The sequence below is a fragment of the Micropterus dolomieu genome, linkage group LG17 (genome assembly GCF_021292245.1).
Source record: "Micropterus dolomieu isolate WLL.071019.BEF.003 ecotype Adirondacks linkage group LG17, ASM2129224v1, whole genome shotgun sequence".
NCBI classification, from domain to species: domain Eukaryota; kingdom Metazoa; phylum Chordata; class Actinopteri; order Centrarchiformes; family Centrarchidae; genus Micropterus; species Micropterus dolomieu.
Genome location: NC_060166.1, coordinates 30,179,861 through 30,203,206, shown reverse-complemented (window position 1 = coordinate 30,203,206; position 23,346 = coordinate 30,179,861). Strand labels below are relative to the sequence as shown.

Genomic DNA, 23,346 nt, shown 5'->3' with positions numbered 1-23,346 from the left:
GATTACTATGTAAAGATGGATTCTTATAGAGCATAGCTACAAAAATGTGGTGCTATCTATAAGCTGTAGGTGAAACTCATTTCTGGGATCACAATTACCTAGGCGTGTTCCAATACGCTGTTTTCAGTCACATGATTATGATAATGCTCAGAATTCGTAATGAGGCAGGAAGTGAAAGGCATAACAGAACACAACATGGAGTAAAGCCAGTACTGTGCTAGTTATTGTTTAGTCATTGTGTCATCCAAGCCAACATGTGTGTGAAATCTGGAATGGCCTAATTCATTATTAAAGGTGAGGTATGCAACTCTGGAAAAATCCAATACCGTGACAACTACCATGACATAGAGCAAACAAGGACACAGCAGGTAATGTAACAAACATTGCAGAGCCAGTACAGCAGCTCCAGACAATGATACCTGCAACTTTCCTGATTCTATAGCTAACATCACAACAACCACATTTTGGCAAATTAGAAAGTAAGCTTAATGTCTAGGGAAGTAATTTAGTTACTTGACACATATCATAGCTAGAATGGCTGGAATCGTGTTGTGTGGCATGTTCCAAGGCACTTTGTTTGTTTCCCATTTACAGAGCCTGGGATGTGTACAAACACTGGATTCTTTTTTTTCAGCGAACACACAGAACGGACATCTAGCGGACTTTGAGGAGATTTTTGCTTGAAAGCTTACTGAAATATCTATCTAGCTATGAAGAACACTGATGACAAGTACCATTTATTCAGTAGATCTCTGTTCTCCTTGTTGAAATCTCATCGACAGCTATCAGATCATCACTAGCGTGTTTTGATTGCTGCAACAGGGCATGAATTTAATCTTGCTTTCCAAATGTATCCCTTGCTTGCATCTTCCAGCAGAAGTCTGCCTGTTCTTGCACAGCTGGCATAGCTGGGATGTTGCATTAGATCTACAGGATGTTGATAAAACATGAACTTCTTTTAATGAATAATTCATCGGCTGAGTGCTCATGAATCATGTATAGATTATCTAACGCATATCTTATTAATAGGATTGTCTTAATTGAGTTGCAGAGAATAAAGGATTAATCTTGGAATTAATATTAATGAGGTTTTCAGCTGTGGAGACGACTGCGGTGTAATGTATAAGCAAAGAAATCTTTCCTTTATAAATCCAACAGACGGAATCTAATCTAAAAGATATATAGGAATTTTAGGATCAAAATGTGCTTATATTTCCACAAGCAAATTCAATTACAACCAATTATAGCTCTACATCATGCAAAAAATCAAACATTAAGGACAAACAATATCGCATAGAGCTAATCTGGAAACTGAAGGAGAGGGGGAAAGGGAGGAAGTTAAGGATTAAGGAAGATAAGGTAGTGTATTCCCATCTAGTCTGGGGGAAATCTGGATGTTGAGCAATTTAAACCCCTCCTTTATGAAAGTATAGTATAGGGGCCCCTGCAATGACTGCCCCTGTGCACTCCACTTTAAGCCATTTTTTCTCTCCCTTTTTTCTTTTTTGATGTTGTCACTCCCAATCTCTTGCTGCCCTGACAGACAAATGAAAGGCCTGTCCATGTCTGGCAGCTCATTTCGCTGGCAGGTGGCAAACAATTAGACACAGCAAATAGAGGCTGGGCGGCGAGTGACATGAAAAGCATGAGACAAAGTTGTATATGTGGTCAGGAGGGTTTGTGAGAAAGCATTTCAAAAATAATACACTTTGCTGTGGTGACTCATTCAGGCTGCCAGTTCCCATTAAGGGTGTGAGCTGTGAGGGCGACAAGGCTGGCCGTGGTATGGCGTGAGGCCACTTCTGTTTAATCTGTCATCAACGCCCTGGAGACCCCCACCCTCTCAGCTGTCCCCTCTCCGCATACTCCATCTTCTCCCCTATTCATCAGGCTCACCTCAGCCCAGCTCAGCAGCAGCATTGCATTAAAAAGAAGGGAGGCCCCATTGTTCCTCCTGACTCAGTGTGTCCTCCGCTGTCTCTCTGGGGCCTGGCATTGATTACATAGAAATGCACGGAGTGGTGACTAGAGGACAGGGGGAGTTTTTGTTTGTGCTAAACCAACTCAAATTACTTTCAAAAATTATGATTTTCTAAACTTTAACAACCATAGGAGACAGGGATCGAGGGGGAGCTGAAGCTTGAAATCACTACAGGAGCAGGTTTGTAAACTTAAAAATCCAGACAGATTACTGTGTGGTTTTATCTAATCCAGGAATGTAAATAAACCGCAGAAGTGCCACAGTTCTTCAGAGACCTTTTTCAAACACATGAATTCCTTGCTGTGGGGGATGAGTACAATACAAGTGGCCTGAAATGAATAATGTGTTGCATGCTGCTTAGAAACCATTAGTGTTATACTGGATAACTAAGATAAACCCAGAGGATTAACATCAGCATTTTATGGTCGCTTAAGTGATAGCACACACACACACACACACACACTTTATGTTATGACATTAAATGTTTGCTAGTTATCCTCAGAGAAATGTAAACCTCACAGAATAATACAGTCAAACATATGTAACTCACTGTCATCTTATTTTATGTCATCACATTTTTTTAACAAAAAACAACAAAAAATGAGAGTTCAAGTTTTAGCTTTTTACTGTAACTGCATGTACTGTATACTTTTTATTTTTGCTCTCCATTTTAAATGTAAGTTGCAAATTTTTGATTAAGTTGTTTTTCCTACCATTTCAGGAAACAATTGGTTTAAATTAATTTCTGTAATGTATGGAAATGTATTACCAGATTCATGAGCTGTGTAATCCATCACTATCATTAAGTCTGCATAAATTGTTTGACTGATAACTCAAGGAAGTATGCTAATTGATTTTCATACTGTAAAGAACTAAAATCCAATGGATGCCTGTAATTGTTGGGAAAATACATACAAAAAGCAACAGCAAGGATTGCAAAATGGTCAACTGTGATGTAAAGTATACATGGTATGAAGTAAATGGTCTTAAAACACATGGTCTTTTTGCTTACACAAAAAATAAAAATGAAAAAAAGACAACTAACTGTAGCTGTAACATTTATTCACAACAGCAATTTTCTGCACAACAGACTACCTACTGATGACACTTCCTCACCTGTCAAAGGAGTGAAACTGCATAGGCAGCATGGCCTGAGCCTGGGCCTTGGCAGTCTGGTCTGGGTAGGATATGGGCTCCAGCCCAGTCTCCATGCCCTCCACTGGAGCTGCCACTAAGCTCTTCAGAATCTCCTTGACATTGATGCCCCTTTTTGGCTGGCTAAGGCTGATGATGGAGGGGGGCGATTTCAGCACCTCCATGCTGGGGGATTCAGACAGACTCTCCTGGGACTTCTTCACCTCTGAGGACAGTGTAGATATGAGCTCACTCATGGCATCCGATCGTCCTACGCTGTGGTCCAGGTCAGACCCGTTAAGGATGCTGACTACCTGCTCATCTCCGATACCAGAGTCTGTGTGGGGAAGGGAGCTTTCCATGCGGATGTCTTCTGATGGCGTAGGATGGTTCTTGCTGCTATCAAATGCTAGGGGTATTTCTGTAGAACACACACACACACACACACACACACACACACACACATTCAGGTACAGGCATTCAGTTAGACACATAAAAATATATGTATAATATTTGTACAATACATTACATGGTCAAATCATCAATGTGTGCTAAATTTGATCAAATATTAATTTAAAAAATGTTCATCATTTGATGATTGATTATTTATTTAGTCAGAGACAATAAAGAATAAACAAGCTCCCAGAGTCCTAAGTGATGACGTGAAACAAATCCTCACATTTGAGATGTTAGAACAATGTAATGTTTGGTGCTTTTGGACAAATAAGTTCAGTGAGTAGTCAACAATTATAGTGATAATTTATGTTGATCCCTAAACCATATTGATTAACATATCACATATGTTTATTATAATTACTCTTTCTATATGCCTACTGAATTAAAATAAGAATATTTGTCAAGAGAAGTAAGAAATGCAGATTTAAAACTAAACAATACCAATGATAAAACTGCATTCCAGAGAAAGCTTTAAATTGCTAGACCAAGAATAAATTTACCATGTAAAGAAAAGAGCCACGTGCCAACGAAGCTTCTTAGATCTCTCTCCAGAAGCTCTGATCCTCTGGTGAGATTATCTCTGTTATTCCCCTTCTATGCTAATAAAACATGAGCCCTTTTCTTCAGCTTCTTCTTGCCTAAAGCCTTAGGAGGAATCTACTTAACTGCTTTCAAATTGTGACAAGAGTCAGACAGCTGCTCTATTATTATTATTCTACATAATATACTGTATACTGTAGCTTTCCATATGCATAAGTTGCTGAGTGTGAACCTAGAATCAAATTAAAATCTTCAACATCTGGCCATTGTCTATATAGTGAGCAACTTGATGCAATGAATGCTGATTTTCCCAAAAACCAACAAAGGTGTGATTTTGGCTAATCCTGACCCAATAGTTACCTAGATGAAAGGCCGGCCATATTAATATTCATCACATGCCCCCTAACAAGGTCAGCAGGGCCTGATTTAGCTAGCAAGTCGTCTGGCTTCCTGCTCCATCAGACAATCGTCTGCCACATGCCGTCTGGAAAATTCCCCCATTTTCTGGTGAAATTTATGAAGGCGGCAGTGTGCCTCTCTCCTCCCAGCAACCTCTATGATCCCATTCTCCTCTGGTGGATTGCTTGCCTAATGGGCACTGACAGATGGGGCTGAAAATAGCAAGCCCGGCTCCAAAAACCCACAGTAGTTGGTCAGCATGCTGCTGCTTTCCCATCTTTCAACTTTTCACTGCTCATCTTCTCTTTCTTAATTTTCAATGTGGTTCAAGCTCGTCAAATTAGACTCTCATATTTCCTTTGGCCTGTCTCCTCTTTCTCTTGTTTCTTATATTCACTTCACCTTTAGTCTGAAAGGAAGTTGATAAAGTATGCTCTCTCGTGCATCTCATAATAGGGAGTTGGCACTGCAGCAGACATTGTGTTAAACCTTAGTAGGCAGCCACTGATTTCCTTTCATGTGACTTAATGTATGATTTATGACTTGAGGTACATACTACCTTTCATTTCAGAGAGAACAATGATGCCTATTCAAGTTCATTACTAACATCTCCAGCTCCATTTAATTATGTGCGGTGCAATTAGCAAAGCTCATGAATAAATCATATGTGCATCAGTGGAGTGCAGGCAGGGTATCCCTGCTATTTTACTGAATGAGCTTTCAGCTCAAGCTGGCTGCAGCATATCAGAAGGGACCAAGAACACTTAACATTCATTTATATTAGACACAGTCACCATAAGCTAAGATTGGTAAGCAGGAGGAATTGATGTAAGAAAGGTAGGGCACAGCTGTCAACACCTGTGCTGGTTGGTGAGTTGATGTCCTGACGCATGCTACGGCTTGATTGGCAACTTATCCTGGCAGCCTCGCGTTGGGGTTCTAGGATGTCGCGGTACTTGGAGACCATGAGGACAGAGATAAAGTACACCACAGCTAAAGCCAGGAACTGGGCTTGCTTACTGTCATCCTGTGGAGAAGAATCACAATATGGTTATGCCACTCTATATTCAGACAATCTCACTTCACACAATCCACTCCTGCTGCCTGAAATGGTTCTCTCACAGGAAATGCACCTTCCATAGAGCACGGAAGAACATTCAAAGTGCTACCACTATCCTCTAATATGTTGTATTTCAAATACTTGCTTTAAAATATATCGTATTCAAATTTTGTGGGCTTTTGTTCAACAGACAGCAGCTCAGTCAACAAGGGCATCTTTGGCATTTCACCTGTTGACTGAAGGGTGTGACATTGCACACCTGTTTGTCTGCCAAAACACACAATCTTAAATTTCAAATCAAAGTCTTAATGACAAACCCATGCATGTCACGCACATAAACCAACAGCCTGCACATGCACATACACACACACACACACACACACGTACACCTGCACTCACCACATCACGAAACACCACAGCGCGCAGCCGATTGATGTCCACATCCTGCAGAAGGCGATCAGGGTCCTTGATGGGAGACAGGTTACTAGGGACAGCCTCTATGGCTGTCTAAAGCAGAAAGATAAAGCAATATGACATGCTACTCTGTTTATTCAAAGCTTAATTAAACAAGTTTTTGCTATTACTTTTCTTTTTACATAATTTTAGGGACTAACAAATAGACAAATATAGAACTGCCTGCCAACATTTGTAGGTTAGTACATAAAGAAGTATCATAAGGGGTGTAAATGATGCTTAGTGATTTAGAGTCACAAGTCAGGTCACATTATAAGCATGGGGGAAAGTGTTCTTACAGTAAAATGCATTGTATACGTGAAATTTTTAACTAGGGGCTCAGTTATGACATCACATCCTACCTTGCTGGAAGTCATAGTATTTTGCAGGATTTCCTGAGTCTTGTTGTTGTTGGGAATGGAAGACTTATTTCCCCTGTCTCTGGGTCTCTGCCTGCATTCCAGACAGTTCCTAACAGCCACACAACACACTGTGCACATAAGACACAATCACACACACACACACACACACACACACACACACACACACACACACAAATAGGCTCTCATTTCAGTTAAATGGAAATGTTGATAATATGCATGACCTCTAATCAGTTATCTCTGATGACAATTTGTTCCGAGTTGCTGGAACAGAGACCGGGAGTAAAATCATCAGCCAGACTGATTTCACACTGACACAAGTGATGAGAAATTGTATGTTTGCAATAAGGACACTGTGAAGTTTGAAGGGTACCCCCCCCCCATACACACACACACAACTTGGAGTCAACAATCTAGCAAACACAGGCTTGCACACACCCAGACCCACAGGCGCAAACAGATATAGAGACAGATACACTGTCACGCGCCCAGACAAAAAGAGACACAAACACACATACTTTACATGCTTGCTTTATGTATCAAATAATTGGAATTATAATTTTTACAGTTGATTCAATAAGATTCATGTTATTCATCTCAAATGTAATTCATAAAATCTCTATGTACACAGACATATTCAAACACACACAAGGACAGGGAGATCCTCATGGAGTCCTATGATACACACCAATGACAGACACAAAAGGCTACCATTAGCAGAGCACACGATTGCACTGTAAATTATTCTCTCTCCTTGTTATGAATTCCACAATGATGGTTCTGTAATTTTTTTCATGCTAGAAACTGCAGCAAAACCCTGCACATTCTCCAATTTAGTATACAATTAGCAAAGGACTCTTAAATTAATTAGCTTTGCTGATCAAACAGAGGATTGTCAGGGATTAGAGGAGTTATTAGCGTGTGTGAAGAGAATACCGTCAAGGCATTTTCTAGCTCATCAGTTTTCCATTGTAACTGGCAAAAGATGCAGTTTACCTCCCAAAACCCCACATAAAAGACACTGTAATTGTTTCATTTTTCACAATGCACTGACTGACATTCACATCTACGCCAGCAAACATATGATCTTACCAAGCCTGAGGCACTGACGCATCAGGCCACCGGAGGACATATTTTTCTCAGCCTCAATTTCACTGAAGTTGAGGGAGCTCGAGAACACCAACACGTCTACCAGGACCATGAGACGGGACAGGAAAGTGATGGCGGTCTCTGAGGACATGCCCTGTGTTGCCTCAATGTTCTCCAATTCCGTCTTACACAAACAAAAAGGAAGACACCGGTTACATAAACCAAAAGTGCACATACATAATATCATCTCTGCCACACTCTTACCTCTAGCTGTGATTAAAGCATTATTTTTTAACAGAAACATGTAATGCAATACAGAAAAGGGGGCATATCACTTATATACACCGATCAGCCATAACATTATGACCACTGACAGGTGAAGTTAATAATAATGATTATCACGTTACCATGGCACATGTCAGTGGGTGGAATATATTAGGCAGCAAGTGAACATTTTTTCCTAAGGCAAGTGTAAGGATTTGAGCAACTTTGACAAGGGCCAAATTGTGACGGCTAGATGACTGGGTAAGAGCATCCAAAACTACAGCTCTTGTGGGCGTTTTATCAAAAGTGGTCCAAAGAAGGAAAAGCGGTGAACCAGCAACAGGGTCATAGGTGGCAAAGGTTCACTGATGAATGTGAGGAACAAAGGTAGCCCCGTGTGGTCCGATCCAACAGACGAGCTACAGTCGGTCAAATTGCTGATAAATTTAATGCTGGTTCTGATAGAAAAGTGTCAGAACAGTGCATCACGGTTTCTTGTGTATGGCCACAGACCAGTCATGGTGCCCCTGCTTTACTGCCAAAAGTGCCTACAATGGGCATGTGACCATTAGAACTGGACCACGGAGCAATGGAAGGAGGTGGCCTGGTTTGATGAATCACGTTTTCTTTTACATCACGTTTATGACCAGGTGCGTGTGCGTCGCTTACCTGGGGAACACATGGCACCAGGATGCACTATGGGAAGAAGGCAAGCCAACAGAGGCAGTTTCATGCTTTGAGCAATGTTCTGCTAAGAAACCTTGGGTCCATGGCCATTCATGTAGGTGTTACATTGACACGTACCAACTACTGAAGCACTGCTGCAGACCATGCACACCCTTTCATGGAAACAGTATTCCCTGATGGCAGTGGACTCTTTCAGCAGGATAATGTGCTCTGCCACAAAGCAAACATGGTTCAGGAATAGTTTTAGGAGCACAACAACAAGTTCAAGGTGCTCACTTGGCCTCCAAATTCCCCAGATCTCAATCCAAGCGAGCATCTTTGCTGGACAATCAAGTCTGATCCACAGAGACCCCACCTGGCAAATTACAGGACTTAAAGGATCTGCTGCTAACAACTTAGTGCCAGGTACCGCAGCCTACCTTCAGAGTTCTAGTAGAGTCCTTGCCACAACAGGTCAGGGCTGTTTTGGTAGCAAAAGGGGCGCCTACACAATATTAGACAGGTGGTCATAATGTTATGGCTGATCAGTGTAAACACAGCGCTGGGTGCTGCTGAATTTAGGAAAGAGACACTCAGTTGCAGGTCAGGAAGAGGGCAGCAGCATGGGCCATTATTATTACGTGAGGGTGAGTAGAGTCTCAAGAAGCAATATTTAAAATTGCATTAACTGGTGGAGTTTAATCTGACTTCATCTGACTATCCAACTCCACCTAAGGCAATATTTTGTCAAATGCTTTTTTGGGGGCCAAGCCAAAGCAGACACTTTTCCATTAGCTGTCCTTTCCCTTGGGTTGAACATGGAGAAGTTTTCTAGGGAAAACATGAGAAGGATGCTGGAAAGAAAGTACATTTTTAAATATATTTAATGAGTATTAAGCACAAATGGGTTGTGAATACAGTGAAATTAAGAGAGAGAAATTACAACAATAACCTTGACACTCTAGACATACAGAGACAAAGTAAAAAATAAAAAAGATGATTAAAATCAATGTCAATTTCCAGACTGCAAATTAAATCTGATAATTACAGTAGACTGATAACAGAACAAATGAGTGACACGCTGGAAAGTTAATTACAAACATGTGAAATTTAAATTAATTATAGCAGAGTGAAGCTGAGCAAATACAGGAGGCCTCAATCAATAAACACAAACAAGTCTTATTTCCCACAGGTACATACTGTACTTTAGAACACAAGAGAAAACTATATACTAAGCAGTTATAATAAGCTACCACTAGATGGTATTATTCCCCCACAGTGAAGACAGTGTGGTGCACTTACAGAAGGAGAGGTGGCCGCTGAGAGAAGGGGCAGGATCCCTCCACAAGCGATAATGATGTTGTCTACCATTTGTGAGATGAGGTGGATGGTGTTGTGGACAAAAATAATGTTCTCATTACTATTAACAAAGTCCATGACAGATTTGGTGGAGTGGCTGTGGGGAAAGGAGGAAAAATGGGATTATTATGGGTGCAAGCATTTTTCACATTGTACAAATCATATGGCAGTTTTACTTCAAAACTAAAAATGTGTTTGTATGTATAAAAAACCTAGATTTAATAAATGTCTAAAAACAGCAATGCAATTATGTTACTGCTGAGCATCACTACAAGCACCATGCACACCCTCCCTCTCTGTCTCTCTCAAGCGCACATAAACCACTTCACACACCTCCTCCAGACATGGACGTCACTCTCCAGTGCAAACAGCAGGTCAGTGAGCAGTCTCTGGTGCATGGCTGACCATTTGAACTCTGGGATGCGGAACATGGTGGTCCGTGGGCCGGGGCTGAACTGTCGTCGATGTTCCTCCGTCACAGGCATCCCCCTGAAGCCCAAGTCCACATGTATGTCCTTCTCCGCTTGAGTGGCTAGGTGGCCATGTAGACTCTGACCAATAGACCAATTAATCAGTAAAAAACACTATCATGTAATACCGCTTACAAATGAGCTGCTAATTCTATTCTTCTGTCAAGATTGATAGGGCACCTTAAAGGAGATTTAACGCTACTGTTATACTATTCACTATGAATCAAAAATTGCCAGATTAATGTGAGTCCTCAAATAAACTATTCCTGCCTTTGGAAAATAAAAAATACAACAAGCTCAATGCAATCTCTAAACATAAATGAGTCAGCAAGGTGCTGCAAAAAGCCTTTTTAAAAAGCAGCAGCGATGAATTGAACATGAGCAATTACACAACAGCAGGCAGGTTTAAAAATAAACCCTGCCTCCCACTGGCCCTCCATCAGTGACCCAGGCTAGGCAAAAGAACCTGACCTCTGAGAAAGAGCACAGCTCATGGGAGGGGGGGGGGCAATGAAGAAATCTCAGGTGACTCTTGCAGAATAATGCTTTGTCTATTTCTGCCCTTCTGTTGGCTCATCAAACTATTCTTGCAAACCCACTTTTCTGAGTCTCAGAGGGATGTTGCCTGATGTGCACAAGGCCATCCTGTCCCCATTACCAGAGTTGGGCAAAGGAATGATCCCTATGGGTCTGTTAATATAGAACTGCTCACTAAAGGCCAACACATCCCAACAATGGCAAATGGTCTCCCTCCTCGCATTCAACTCTTTGACCCTGGCACTGCTATGTTTCAGCATTCATGATTGTCTACTGTTATATTTCTCTCTGGCTAAGCTTTCTGGTTATTTTGAATCTGGTGAAGGTAGTGAACCACTACTATTAATTTCATGACACATTGGGAAGAAAGTCTTTTTTTTGTGTTGGATATTACTGGATGTTGGCAAGCTGAAAATAAATTTAAAAAATACGTATATACAAAAGATTTGTGCTATTAAACATATATCCACACACACACACACACACACACACACACACACACACACACATAAATAAGAATAAAATAATAAATTGCAGAGTTGAACTTAAAGTAAATGTTCCTTATTTCGTTGAATTTTTTACATCGTAGTAGGTAGTACATCTTTGTCTCTACCTGACCTCTCAAACAGTGACCCCATATTCTGTTTTCTTTTGGTTGCAATGATTTTTTGGTCACTGCCTTTTTTGATTGTTTGTGGTCATGGGGCTGTTCTAGTAAAGGCATGTCTCTGCTTTCTATCTCTGACAGTAGAGAGATTCTGCACATTCAAAATCTATTTTATCTCTTTTATTTTAATCTCATTTTACTTGAATGAACTACATGATGATTTAAGTTCGGACCAACCTGTGTGGTGGCTGTCGTCTGAATCTTCTTCATCTCCTTCATCTCCTTGTCTTTGCTGTCATCTGATCTTTCTGTGTCTGAAGTGTTGCTTGTTGCATCTGCTGCACTGCTGGTCTTAACAGTTGAGGGGTCCCCTTCAGATGCCACTGCAGTTGTGCCCTCAGTGACTTCTGGGTTGCTGGAGGAGACCTCAGCTTCGGTACCAGACGCAGAGCTGATGCCCTCCAAAGCTGTCTGTAGTTCAAACTCATCCTTCTCTAGGATACTGGGTAAGGAGCCAAGCTCAGAACTGCCTGTCATGTGAGCAAGAAGGCCTAGTCCATCACTGGCGCTGGTGTGGACTGGAGGCTCTGGGCTGGGAAGGACTACAGGCTCAGCTGGACTGAGATCAGCCAGTAGCTTGTCCTCTAAGCTACCTGCCACTTTGCCAAACAGGAAGTTGTTGGTGTTAGGGATGCTATCCTTGTCATCATCCAGAGTAATGAGAGGGGGTGCATTTTGGCCATCCATGCTGCTCTTTGGCAATAACACACTGTTGACATTGCCGTTGAGCTTTTCCACAGCAGCACAATAAACATTATCCAACAGAGAATCCACCAGTGCGCCATTCTCAGATACTCCAAGAGTTTCAGAGGACAAGTCCATATCATCTAACTTAACCTCTGTTGCCTCTACCTTTTCAGCCTTGATGTCCACCAGAAGGTCATGAACTTCGACCCTGACCCCATCTACAGTACCCTCCTGTCCTCTGAAGCCTTCTTCAAGCCCCTTCCCTTCAGCCAGCAGGTTGCGCGAGTCTGCACTCTCATAATCCTTCTCACTCTCAGGTGTCTGGGAGTTATCATCCATTTCTCTGATCTCAGCAACACCCTTGATGCCAGAGGCCTGAGCAGATAGACCAGAGATGGTGCTGACGAAACCCTTTTTCCCTTTCTTAATATTCTCCTCCTCCTGACGCTGGTACTCCTCATACATCTTAGCTAAGTACTCCTTATGTGCCTCATATGTCACCTGCAAAAAGGGAATCATTATAGAGAATGATGCAAACAACTGTGAAGAACAGTTTAGAAGAAGCTTAACAGTTAAGACAAAATAGATAAAAATGTCTCCCTCAACAGCAGAGGTCAGTGTTTCCTCTTTGTTGTACAGTATAGTACAATACACACCTTAGAGTGGGCTATAGAGAGTGTGTCCACCCACACCCGCCATCCTCCCCACTCATGCTTGATGGCATGGTAGAGCAGAATACGAAAGATATTGTACACCATCTCAGTGATCTTCTGCTCGTCAGAGTTTTTAGGGTTGATGTAGCCGAGAGAAAACATCCAGTCCTGCCATACGGAGCACTGAAGCAGACACCTGCAATAAGCATATCACCACATGATCAACAAATAAAATCTACCATATGTAAGCCAGATAATACTTCTGAGTAACTGAAGTAAACTCTGACCCTCTTATCTTTAGCAAGGTTTAACATTTATAATTGATTTATTGATGTTGGTGGCAAAGGACACATTTTAAACTACACTGTACTTTGAGTTTTTCCATTAAAATTAAAAATAATTTAGGCCAATTATTCTTTATGCTTCTCCTCAACACCCTCCTTTCTATCAAAAGAAAATACAGGTTCGATTCAGCATTTTGTTACTCACATAACAAGTGGTTGTTTTGATCATTTGGTCATTCATATATTCATTTGTTTATTTGGCAGCAGTATCTCACAAAACAAAATGACAATGAAGGTAGAAAAGGGTCAGAAAGTGAAAACCAATTAAGTGTATATGTGTGTGTGTGTGTGTGTGTGTGTGTGTGTGTGTGTGTGTGTGTGTGTGTGTGTGTGTGCGTGCACGTGTGTGTGTGTAAGGAGAGATTGGGTGTGAGAATAAAAAAGAGAGTATGAGTAACTGTCAAAAACATGCATGATGATTCAGCATCAAAATGAGCCTATCAACCATGGTACAAGGAGGGGGGACAATGTGCCTTTATCCTGTTTTCTTTGATACATTAATCAGCAAGATAACTGATGGGTTGGATGAGTAAAAGGCGGTTTCAGTTCTGCTCACCGTCTGTTCTCTCGGCTGTTGCTGAATAGTTTGATCATGTCTGAAAGGAACAGCCTCCGAACCTCCATCAGCTCTGTGCTGGGGGTGGAGTTCTTCAATAAGGTGGCTACCACCTTGAGAATCACTGAAATCACATGCACGCAAACACAAATATATAGACATATTGTACATTTTACTAGAGAACCGCATACTTTAGAAAGACTAAAACAGGCTGTCACAGGCTTACTTGGGTTCTGAATCTTGACAGTGGAGTCAGGCTCAGGATGAGGTTTGTGAACTACCTGTGTGCACACTTGCTCTGTCAGAATCTGTTACGGGAAGCGGTGAAATGACATCAGTCACACAAGCTGTACACAAATACCAATGGTGCAGTAATGTTGGGACATTTGAGAGGAAATTTTTTGTTACCTCGTACAGAGTGTTGTAGGTCGTCACGGTCACAGTGTTGGTGTGCAGCATGAGCCTTTCTCCCAGGAGAGTAAACAGGCTGTGTGTGTGCATGATCTCCACCTTCCTCCTGTGGATAAACGCACACAAACACACACACACAGACATAATGGTAAAGTGGCTTGTTTAGAGCTCCCTAAGCCACTGAAAGGATCAGTGAGTGCCGTCAGCTTGCTTCCCTGTTCTCTCCCAAAGGGAGCCAGGCTCTGGAGACAAGTGTCAAGAACAGCCTGCTGTCATAAATTAGGGGAATTTTGTTGGAGGTGTATAGGATAACGAAGTTAACCTGTCACTAGAAATGGCTCGAAGATACAACAAACGTATACCACAGGTGAATGGGTTCAACAGTGACAAACTACTTCTTCTGCAAACAGCACAAGGACTGCTGTCACAATGCTAAGGCAAAGCTGCTGCTACTGCCTCAAGACGAGTTGGGACTTTCCTATTAAGTTGACAACTTTTTTGTATTTTTCAGAGGCTGGCAAATTGGACTCTTTGGAGAAGAGTGGCATTTCTCTCTACTGTATAAATTCTGAAATTTGGGAGGAAAGGACAGTCTGATGATGCATAGAAAGCTAAGGTAGAATTTGTACAAGTTTGTTAAACAAATGAGGTACAGTGGGAGGAAAGGCCTTGTTGTAAATGCTTTCATGAGTGTAAATCCAGACAATGTCACTCTTTCTTTTTTTGATTCAATATTACCAACACCATTGTTCTTTATCCGGTGCAGCACTTACTATGTTTTCTTCAGTCACTCTCTCTTTCCCTGAATATAGTCTAAATCATCAGTTCAGACAATGTATGCTTTTAAAGCTTCAGTGTGTAATATTTATGAGAATTTATTGACATAAATGAAATATAATATCCATAACTATGTTTTCAGCAGTGTAATGAACCGTTATGTTTACATTACCTTAGAACAAGCCATTTCTATCTACATACACCGTGGGTCCCTTTACACGGAGGTCACCATGTTACGTCGCCATGTTTCAACAGTAGCTGAAAAGGGACAAACTACTCTACCGAGCATGTTTCGTAACTAGGTTGTTGTTGTTCTTCTTGTATAATCCCGGCAGTGTAGACCCTCGTCACTACGTTGAAAACGTACAAAGGAGTATTAGAAGTAAGAAGAGCAGTAAAATTTGTACAAATGGAGGACCACAAGTATTATTTAGCATAAACCGACAGCGTGTGAATCTTTGTCGTCAAAGAACCGAAAACATGATGAAGCCAGACGAAGTTGGGACAGATGATGGCAGAAATCAAGGATATAATCATTGTCGATTTTCCCAGTTGGAAGGCGCTGATGCGTAATTAATTTAGTCCAACTTTAGCAACGCAAATGAAAACTGTTGTTTGATAGCTTTAGCAAGCAGATGGGCATAATCACAGAGAGAAGTAACTTGTTTACCTGGTCAGTGTTGTAAAATATGTCATATATGTACAGTAGTTGAATTGTAATTTCATGCAACGTTATTCACTGTGTTTTGGCTTTGCTACGTGGACAGAAACGTGGAGGTTACGTTCGTGGGTTAATCAGCTGATAAATATTACTGGCAATAAAACGCTAGCCTACAGCATGGAAGCTCACATCAGCCAGCTAAACTTCACATTTTACTGCCCTGGTAGAAAAAAATATGTAGTTGGATTGTAATTTCTAACGTTATACTACAGCGCTGTATTTTGGCTTTGTTGCGTGGATAGATGAGATGAGAGAATTATGAGATGAGAGATTATGATAACAAGACAGTATGCCTAACGTGCCCAATAATGCTTACTTTCAGAATATGCATTAAAAAGAAGACATATTTGTTTGTAGGCTATTAGTAAGTTATTGTGCACACAAATGTGTAATTTGATCATTCACATGGTAAATGGCAATTAATAGCATTGCACTGTTTTACTCCAAGCTAAAATTATGGCTATTAGTACTACTTTGTGTTTCTATTGTATTTGGTTCTATTTGTAGATTGCTTATCTAAAGTGAGTAAGCCGCTAGTCACAATTTGTTGCAATTTAAAACCCTCACCTATAGATATCACTAAAACTTACACACTTAACCTTTCAGTGAGAAGGTATTTAATACACTTATGTTAGAAAGATAAGGTCCAGCAGGAAGCATAGTTCTAGAAACTATAAACATGATGTGCAATATCCATCATGTTTTACATGGTGGTTGAGTATTTGCAATTATAAGACAGAGTTATGAGCCGAGTTTATGTCATATATTCTGGTTTTTCAAAAAAATAAATCACATCATACTGATTATTTGACATGTCACCCCCAGACAGAACTAACAATATCTAATATCACTGAACTAAAAATGTGAAATGGCAAACTAAATTGCCAAAAGTAATAACATCAACAAAGCATTGAAGAAACATCTTTACGAGTTGTGCTGGAGTTCATAGTGAACTAGGATAGTGCTTTAAAATGTATGAAAGCTATTAAAGCGAGGGGTGAAAGGCAGGCTTCCATGAAGCCCTCATGTCCTTTGAAGATATAGGCCTCTCGCTTGCCCTTGGGGCAGCCTAGCTTATGCTTATGTCTGCCCTTTCTCTTTATCCAGCAGGAACCAGTAACACCATAACACCTGGTGCCACATTGTGAGCACAGCAAAAACCCTACATCTTCTCCATCCATCCCTACATCCTGCATTTTGAGTCACAGGCTCTCCCTCCCATGGTATTCTCTGTCTCCTCTCCAATGTGAGGATATGCTGACATCCTGGTGGCTAGTTTATTATTTATTTAATGCTGAGGGACAGTCATTTGGACCTCTTCTATCATTTCCTTATGTGAAGTAATGGTTTAAGGGTATAATGCCAGGAATTCAGGTGTTCTACACAGAAGTGCACCCTAATTTGGAAAACTAGCATCCAGTCAAAAGTTTTTTGGCTCTTCTAAGTTCACACTTTTTCAAAGGAGAGGCAGGAACAAATGAATCATGTCTCTGAATGTAAAGCCTGATTTCTGATTTTTCAGTTTCTATCAGAATGTTTGTAACCTGGACATTAAGGGACACGGAAATGCATAAAATGGCAAAACAAAATTAGACATAATAGAAATCTATTTTTAAAACATCTAACGATTCATTAATCTCTAAACTAGTCACTATAAAATCACTTAAGAGTCTGTAATTATAATATACTATACAGCTATTGGAACAGGTTACTTACTTGTGGCCCAAATGCTTGAGGAAGTACCCAAGGACTTTGAGGGATTGCACTCGAATGCTTTCACTCTTAGAGGCCATGAGCTTGTAGATTACCCTGGAATAGACACAGGCAGCAAAAGCTGGCAACAGCACACTGTCTTGACAGAATAAAATATAGCCCTATTGATGAAACGGCTCTGCACTGGTTAGCTGACAACCACTTTCCTTCAGGGAGAATTTACATTAGCATTAAATGAATGTCCTAATGAAAGCAGCAGCCTTTCCACAATGAATTCCTTAGAACTCACAAGTAGTGCTACACCGTGTGCATTTATATTTTATAGGATCACATGGGGTAAGTTTGATCATCCGTGTCATATTGTGAAATCAGTATGTTAATATTGTTACTTTTCCATGCATAGTTTTTTTTCCTCACTGAACTTATGAATTATTCATGCCTCTCATACACAGTGTTGGCTACTTAGGCTTACTTTGTGAAATCACCTCTTCATTTTGTGCCTGGATTGCGTCTTCCCCTGAGGGGCTTACCGTATTCCATTTCTCTGGTCAAAAGCAGGGATCATGGAGGCTGGATGCTCAGACATGAGGGCTACCACCAACTGCAGCACATCATGCAGATTCTCATCCTGCAGACCAACAGGGAGAGAAAGATGACAAGAGATAAATAGAAAGGGCAGTAGGTGACGACAGAAAATACAGCTTTGTTCTTTGCTAAGTCTCTGTAACTGCAACTGCAGCAAAGACATAATGTATGTGCCTTGCAATTGCAGAATACACCTGGGCCCCTGGTACACCTTACAACAGATCAGGGATGGCGGCTGGCTGTTGCTAATTGAAATGATTAATTCATCTGGCTGGTTTGTGGATGGAAACTAATAAACTTCTCCTAGAATAGCAACTCTGAAGATGAAATATGACCTACTAGCTTAGTACAGCAAAGTGGCACACTAACACACTGAGTGAATTCACTTGGATCAGGGATAGACTCTCATGTACCTCATGAATTGTTAACAAATAGTTCAGGATGCTCTGCAGCTCATCCTCCTTCACACCTCGGTCCTGGAAGAATGCAAAAATAGGAAAACAGATACAAAATTGTAATGATGTACGAGGCAAATAATTGGACAAGGGACATTGCATTACAAAATGTATATTATGTCTGTCTACAGTTAAAAGAAAGTACTAGAAATTACTGGATGAAGAACACATGAAGTGTTATGGCCTCCGGTCAATTGTTATTGTTTAGATTGGGTTTAGATTGATTGATGAGAATTTAGGTTTCAAAACAGATTGAAAAGCCAACTATTGTTTGCCTAAGTCTGGCCAAATGATAACATGTCCAGTATTAAAATTCATCTCATTTCTGCCATGTCCTAGAAAGCCCACAGAACGTGGCAGGATATGGCCTGCTGGGATATGGGTCACAATCCACTGACTAAAACTGTGCAGTATAAAACATTTAAAAAAAAATCTAAATGTGTAAAATGTAGTCCAGCATTCTAATGTTTTCGTTATTGATTGGTCTATCATTTATTTTTAAATAATTCAACTCATTTAGTCAGGGCAGCTCGCCCACTAATCAAAAGATCGGCGTTCAATCCCCAGCTCCTCCAGTCTGTCTGTCCAGTGAGTGTCCTTGGGCAAAAAACTGAACCCCAAATTGTTCCCGATAGCTGTGCCATCAGTGTGTGTGTGTGAATGATGAGTTTCTGTTTCTGTTGAGGAGTTGGCACCTTGCATGGTAGCCTTTGCCATCAATGTAAGAATGTGTCGGAATGGGGTGAATGTGAATATAGTGTATAAGCACAGTCCATTTATCATCCGTTTACCTTAAACAGCAAAATAAAAGACAAATACCTGTCATACATTTCCAGATCCAACAGCAATGCCTTAGAAGGGCTAACATTGCAATTAATTGAAGCAAAGAAAAACATACATTTGTCTCATTTGAAAAACTGGAGCCAACAAATGTTTAGTATCTTTACTTGATTGAATTACTTGAATTACTTGAATGACTAAATAATTATGAATACATTAATTCTCTTGACTTTATTTAAATATATTACAGCACAACTGGTTTTCATCCAAGCCCACACTTTTCAGAAGAAATGTAAATAAATAGCGCTGAAATTTATTAAAAGGAGCAGACCAGGAGAATGCTTTAAAGGATAACACAGGATGAATCGCCAATCTCCATATTTTCTCAGCGCAGCTCAAAATCAAACTGTGTGAGAGGCTGTGAGGTATGAAGGCAGGTACCTTCAGGATGAGTTGCTTGAGGAAGAGAAGCATAAACGCCCGCAGAGAAATTACTTCTTTCTGGGTCGGTCTTGGACCATCTGTAGTTGAAGAAGACAGTGAGAGAAGCAATTAAACTGAGAAAGAAAGTATTAGAACCAAATAAGAAATCTTTGTGTTTTCTGTTTCTTAGTCTCCTCTACATTTCATGCTTTTACTGGCAATTTTATTCTTGATATTCCTTTTTGATGTTTTTGATTGATAATGAAATATTTCTTTTATTGACGTCTTGTGTTCTCCTAATTTGAGTTTTAGAAAAAAAGCAGACAGGGACATCTTCAAAGACAACTTCAGTTTTCTTTGCTGTATCATCAGCTTTCTACTGATATTCTGGATTCACCTTGAAAGTGTGTTTCAAAAGTTTCACAGGGTTTAACCAACAACCTAGACAGACAACTACAACAACCACAAATAGCCAATCTCACACTTAGTAAACAGAGAAGAAGTTGTACATTAACAATAAGTAGAATATGTTTTATTTACATAGCATGCCTTAAGTTCAGGAGGGGTCATCATAAGTATTCAGCTAAAATGTATTCATCATTCATGCTGCATCCAAAGTCTAGTAGTTTCGGCCAAAACATAATGTCTAGGCAGCAACCCCAAGTCACCATAGTCACATCAGTCCATCATCTCATTAAAACTACCCAGTATACTTTGGCACTCTGACATTAGCCTCACATTGCAATCCATCCCTGTCATGAACCCCATTTAACATTTGATGGGCTGAACATTGTCAGCAGATGTATGTATGCCGTGCAAATACAGAAGAATGACAGAATATGAGCTATAGAATATGAGCACAGAGCTATTCAGTGAGACACATCAGAAAGCACAGGATATGGCATACATTATCACTTATAACAATACAAACATGAATCCCTTTAAGATTAGCAGCACTTTGACTGTAGCACAAAAGCTCAATTTTGGCGTTAAAACCTGGCATATATTAATCCATTTGTTATTCATCCTGTGCAGCCAGACAGGTATAAACACACTGACAAAATCTTTTACATTTATAGAGGTAATAAATGACAGTAACTGGGCCAAATACAAGCGCAAAAGCCTTTCAGGGAAAACTGGTCACTTTGCCCAATGTCTTTCTTCTCCTCTCAGTACTGATAAACTCCAACCTCCACCTTGGCTGGACACATGTTCATTTGAAATGGGGACAGTGCCGCGATGACAGATACAACACCAGCAGACACCCGACCATCCTGCTGCTTCAACAGCAAGTCAGTGTAGTCAATGATGAGGCTCCCTGAGGTTGCAGGAGGATGGCAAGTGCTGCTGCATCCCGACACTGATGAATAGAGTGTAGTGCAGGGACAGAGCCTGACATGGAAGGGATGATAAGAACATTATTACCGCAGCTACTGCATCTAAGTTATTCACAAGCAATTATGCTCAGCAGCTATACACAGTTCTTGTTTCTCATTCACACATTGCTTCGCTTCCTGCATCCCAAGGGCACAAGGAGAAAGAGCTTACTGAAAAACAATTTATGTCCATGTGATTAATGCAGGAGTCTTATTTCAGCTTATGATTGATGATAATAAAGTCGCAGGCACACACAATAGCGTGTGTCCTGTAAACTTGCGCAAACCTTTAAATAGAAAAGAATAATTATATATTCACTCCATGAATGCTTTTAAATAAACAAAAAGGTTGGCAAAACACTAAGTATTTTTAATAGCAGCAGCAATAATTGGTTTCCAGAATTCTTCTCAAGTAACTAACTAATATACACTTTGCCTGTTTAAGCAGCTCTGTTTAGAGCATCTAGACTATGTTGATTTCAAACTGCAATGACTAATCATTTCAAAAACACAAGAAAAATATGAAGGGAAAAACATACAAAAAAATAGAAGGGCACTCAGAGAGCGCAGACATTGGCCGACCTATTGCAATTTTAACAAAAGTGACAAATACTCTGTTTATTGGCTGTGTGATTCAGATCTGCAACAAAAATGTATGGGTTCTTCCTTAGCCCATGCTACACCCTTCCATCAAGTTTCATGCAAACCGGGCAAGTAGTTTTTACATAATCCTGCTGGCAGACAAAAAAACAAACTTGGCAGAGGTAATGAATGAGTGTGGCCCTCATCTCTCTGTCTCAACAACCTTTGCAATGCACATCTGACCTCCATTTGCTCCAGTGGATTTCCCATGCGTAAATGTGTAAATCGGAAGCAACACAGTGTTGAAAGAAAAGCATGCATGCGTCAAATCGTTCCCCGACTTCCTGTAATCAGTAATTTGTGTCTTACATGAGATTAATTTATCAGAATGGAGGCGCTGTCAGAGTTTGTCGTGTGTGCTGGCAGGAACAGGTTTTAGGACCCAAAACGCAGGACACAGAGGCAGAGCAAGTACAATTTCTGGGTATTTATTTGAGCCCACAGAACTTACAGCAGAGTCCAAACCAAGGTTGTTCGCAGAGCAGCAAAAACACAGTCCATAAACAAATGATCCAGGTGAAGACAGAACAAAGGATAATCCAACAACGAGGTAGCAGAGGCAGGCAAGCAAGACACACGGCAGAGGATGAACATACAGGTGCTGGTCATTTAATAAGAATATCATCAAAAAATTGATTCATTTCAGTAATTCCATTCAAAAAGTGAAACTTGTATAATGTATACATTCATTCCACACAGACTGATATATTTCAAGTGTTCATTCCTTTTAATTTTGATGATTATAACTGATAACTAATGAAAACCCTGAAATCAGTATCTCCAAAAATTTGAATATTGTGAAAAGGTTCAATATTGAAGACACCTGGTGCCACACTCTAATCAGCTAATTAACTCAAAACCTGCACCTACAAACCTACACCTGCAAAGGCCTTTAAATGGTCTCTCAGTCTAGTTCTGTCGGCTACACAATCATGGGGAAGACTGCTGACTTGACAGCTGTCCAAAAGACGACCATTGACACCTTGCACAAGGAGGGCAAGACACAAAAGGTCATTGCTAAAGAGGCTGGCTGTTCACAGAGCACATTAATAGAGAGGCGAAGGGAAGGAAAAGATGTGGTAGAAAAAAGCGTACAAGCAATAGGGATAACCGCACCCTGGAGAGGATTGTGAAACAAAACCCATTCAAAAATGTGGGGGAGATTCACAAAGAGTGGACTGCAGCTGGAGTCAGTACTTCAAGAACCACCACTCACAGACGTATGCAAGACATTGGTTTCAGCTGTCGCATTCCTTGTGTCAAGCCACTCTTGAACAAGACACAGCGTCAGAAGCGTCTCGCCTGGCCTAAAGACAAAAAGGACTGGACTGCTGCTGAGTGGTCCAAAGTTATGTTCTCTGATGAAAGTAAATTTTGCATTTCGTTTGGAAATCAAGGTCCCAGAGTCTGGAGGAAGAGAGAAGAGGCACAGAATCCACGTTGCTTGAAGTCCAGTGTAAAGTTTCCACAGTCAGTGATGGTTTGGGGTGCCATGTCATCTGCTGGTGTTGGTCCACTGTGTTTTCTGAGGTCCAAGGTCAACGCAGCCGTCTACCAGGAAGTTTTAGAGCACTTCATGCTTCCTGCTGCTGACCAACTTTATGGAGATGCAGATTTCATTTTCCAACAGGACTACCAGTACCTGGTTTAAGGACCATGGTATCCCTGTTTTTAATTGGCCAGCAAACTCGCCTGACCTTAACCCTATAGAAAATCTATGGGGTATTGTGAAGAGGAAGATGCGATACGCCAGACCCAACAATGCAGA

General features: G+C 40.7%; 1 protein-coding gene across 9 annotated transcripts in view; it reads right to left on the bottom strand.

The window, feature by feature from the left end:
* Nucleotides 1–23,346, bottom strand: part of nbeab (neurobeachin b) — a 272,282-nt gene that overhangs the window by 99,790 nt on the left and 149,146 nt on the right. For 8 of the 9 annotated variants that reach the window (XM_046073190.1, XM_046073191.1, XM_046073197.1 and 5 more), the window contains 16 exons: nt 19,579–19,658; nt 18,316–18,378; nt 17,848–17,945; nt 17,321–17,413; nt 14,104–14,212; nt 13,922–14,003; nt 13,696–13,819; nt 12,799–12,991; nt 11,633–12,643; nt 10,115–10,332; nt 9,725–9,878; nt 7,496–7,676; nt 6,386–6,513; nt 5,970–6,077; nt 5,369–5,537; nt 3,098–3,536 (listed from right to left, as the gene is read on the bottom strand). In XM_046073190.1, the coding sequence (XP_045929146.1) occupies nt 3,098–3,536; nt 5,369–5,537; nt 5,970–6,077; nt 6,386–6,513; nt 7,496–7,676; nt 9,725–9,878; nt 10,115–10,332; nt 11,633–12,643; nt 12,799–12,991; nt 13,696–13,819; nt 13,922–14,003; nt 14,104–14,212; nt 17,321–17,413; nt 17,848–17,945; nt 18,316–18,378; nt 19,579–19,658 (3,250 nt within the window). The remainder of the gene's footprint in view (nt 1–3,097; nt 3,537–5,368; nt 5,538–5,969; nt 6,078–6,385; nt 6,514–7,495; nt 7,677–9,724; nt 9,879–10,114; nt 10,333–11,632; nt 12,644–12,798; nt 12,992–13,695; nt 13,820–13,921; nt 14,004–14,103; nt 14,213–17,320; nt 17,414–17,847; nt 17,946–18,315; nt 18,379–19,578; nt 19,659–23,346) is intronic. The other variant, XM_046073192.1, reaches the window with a different exon arrangement.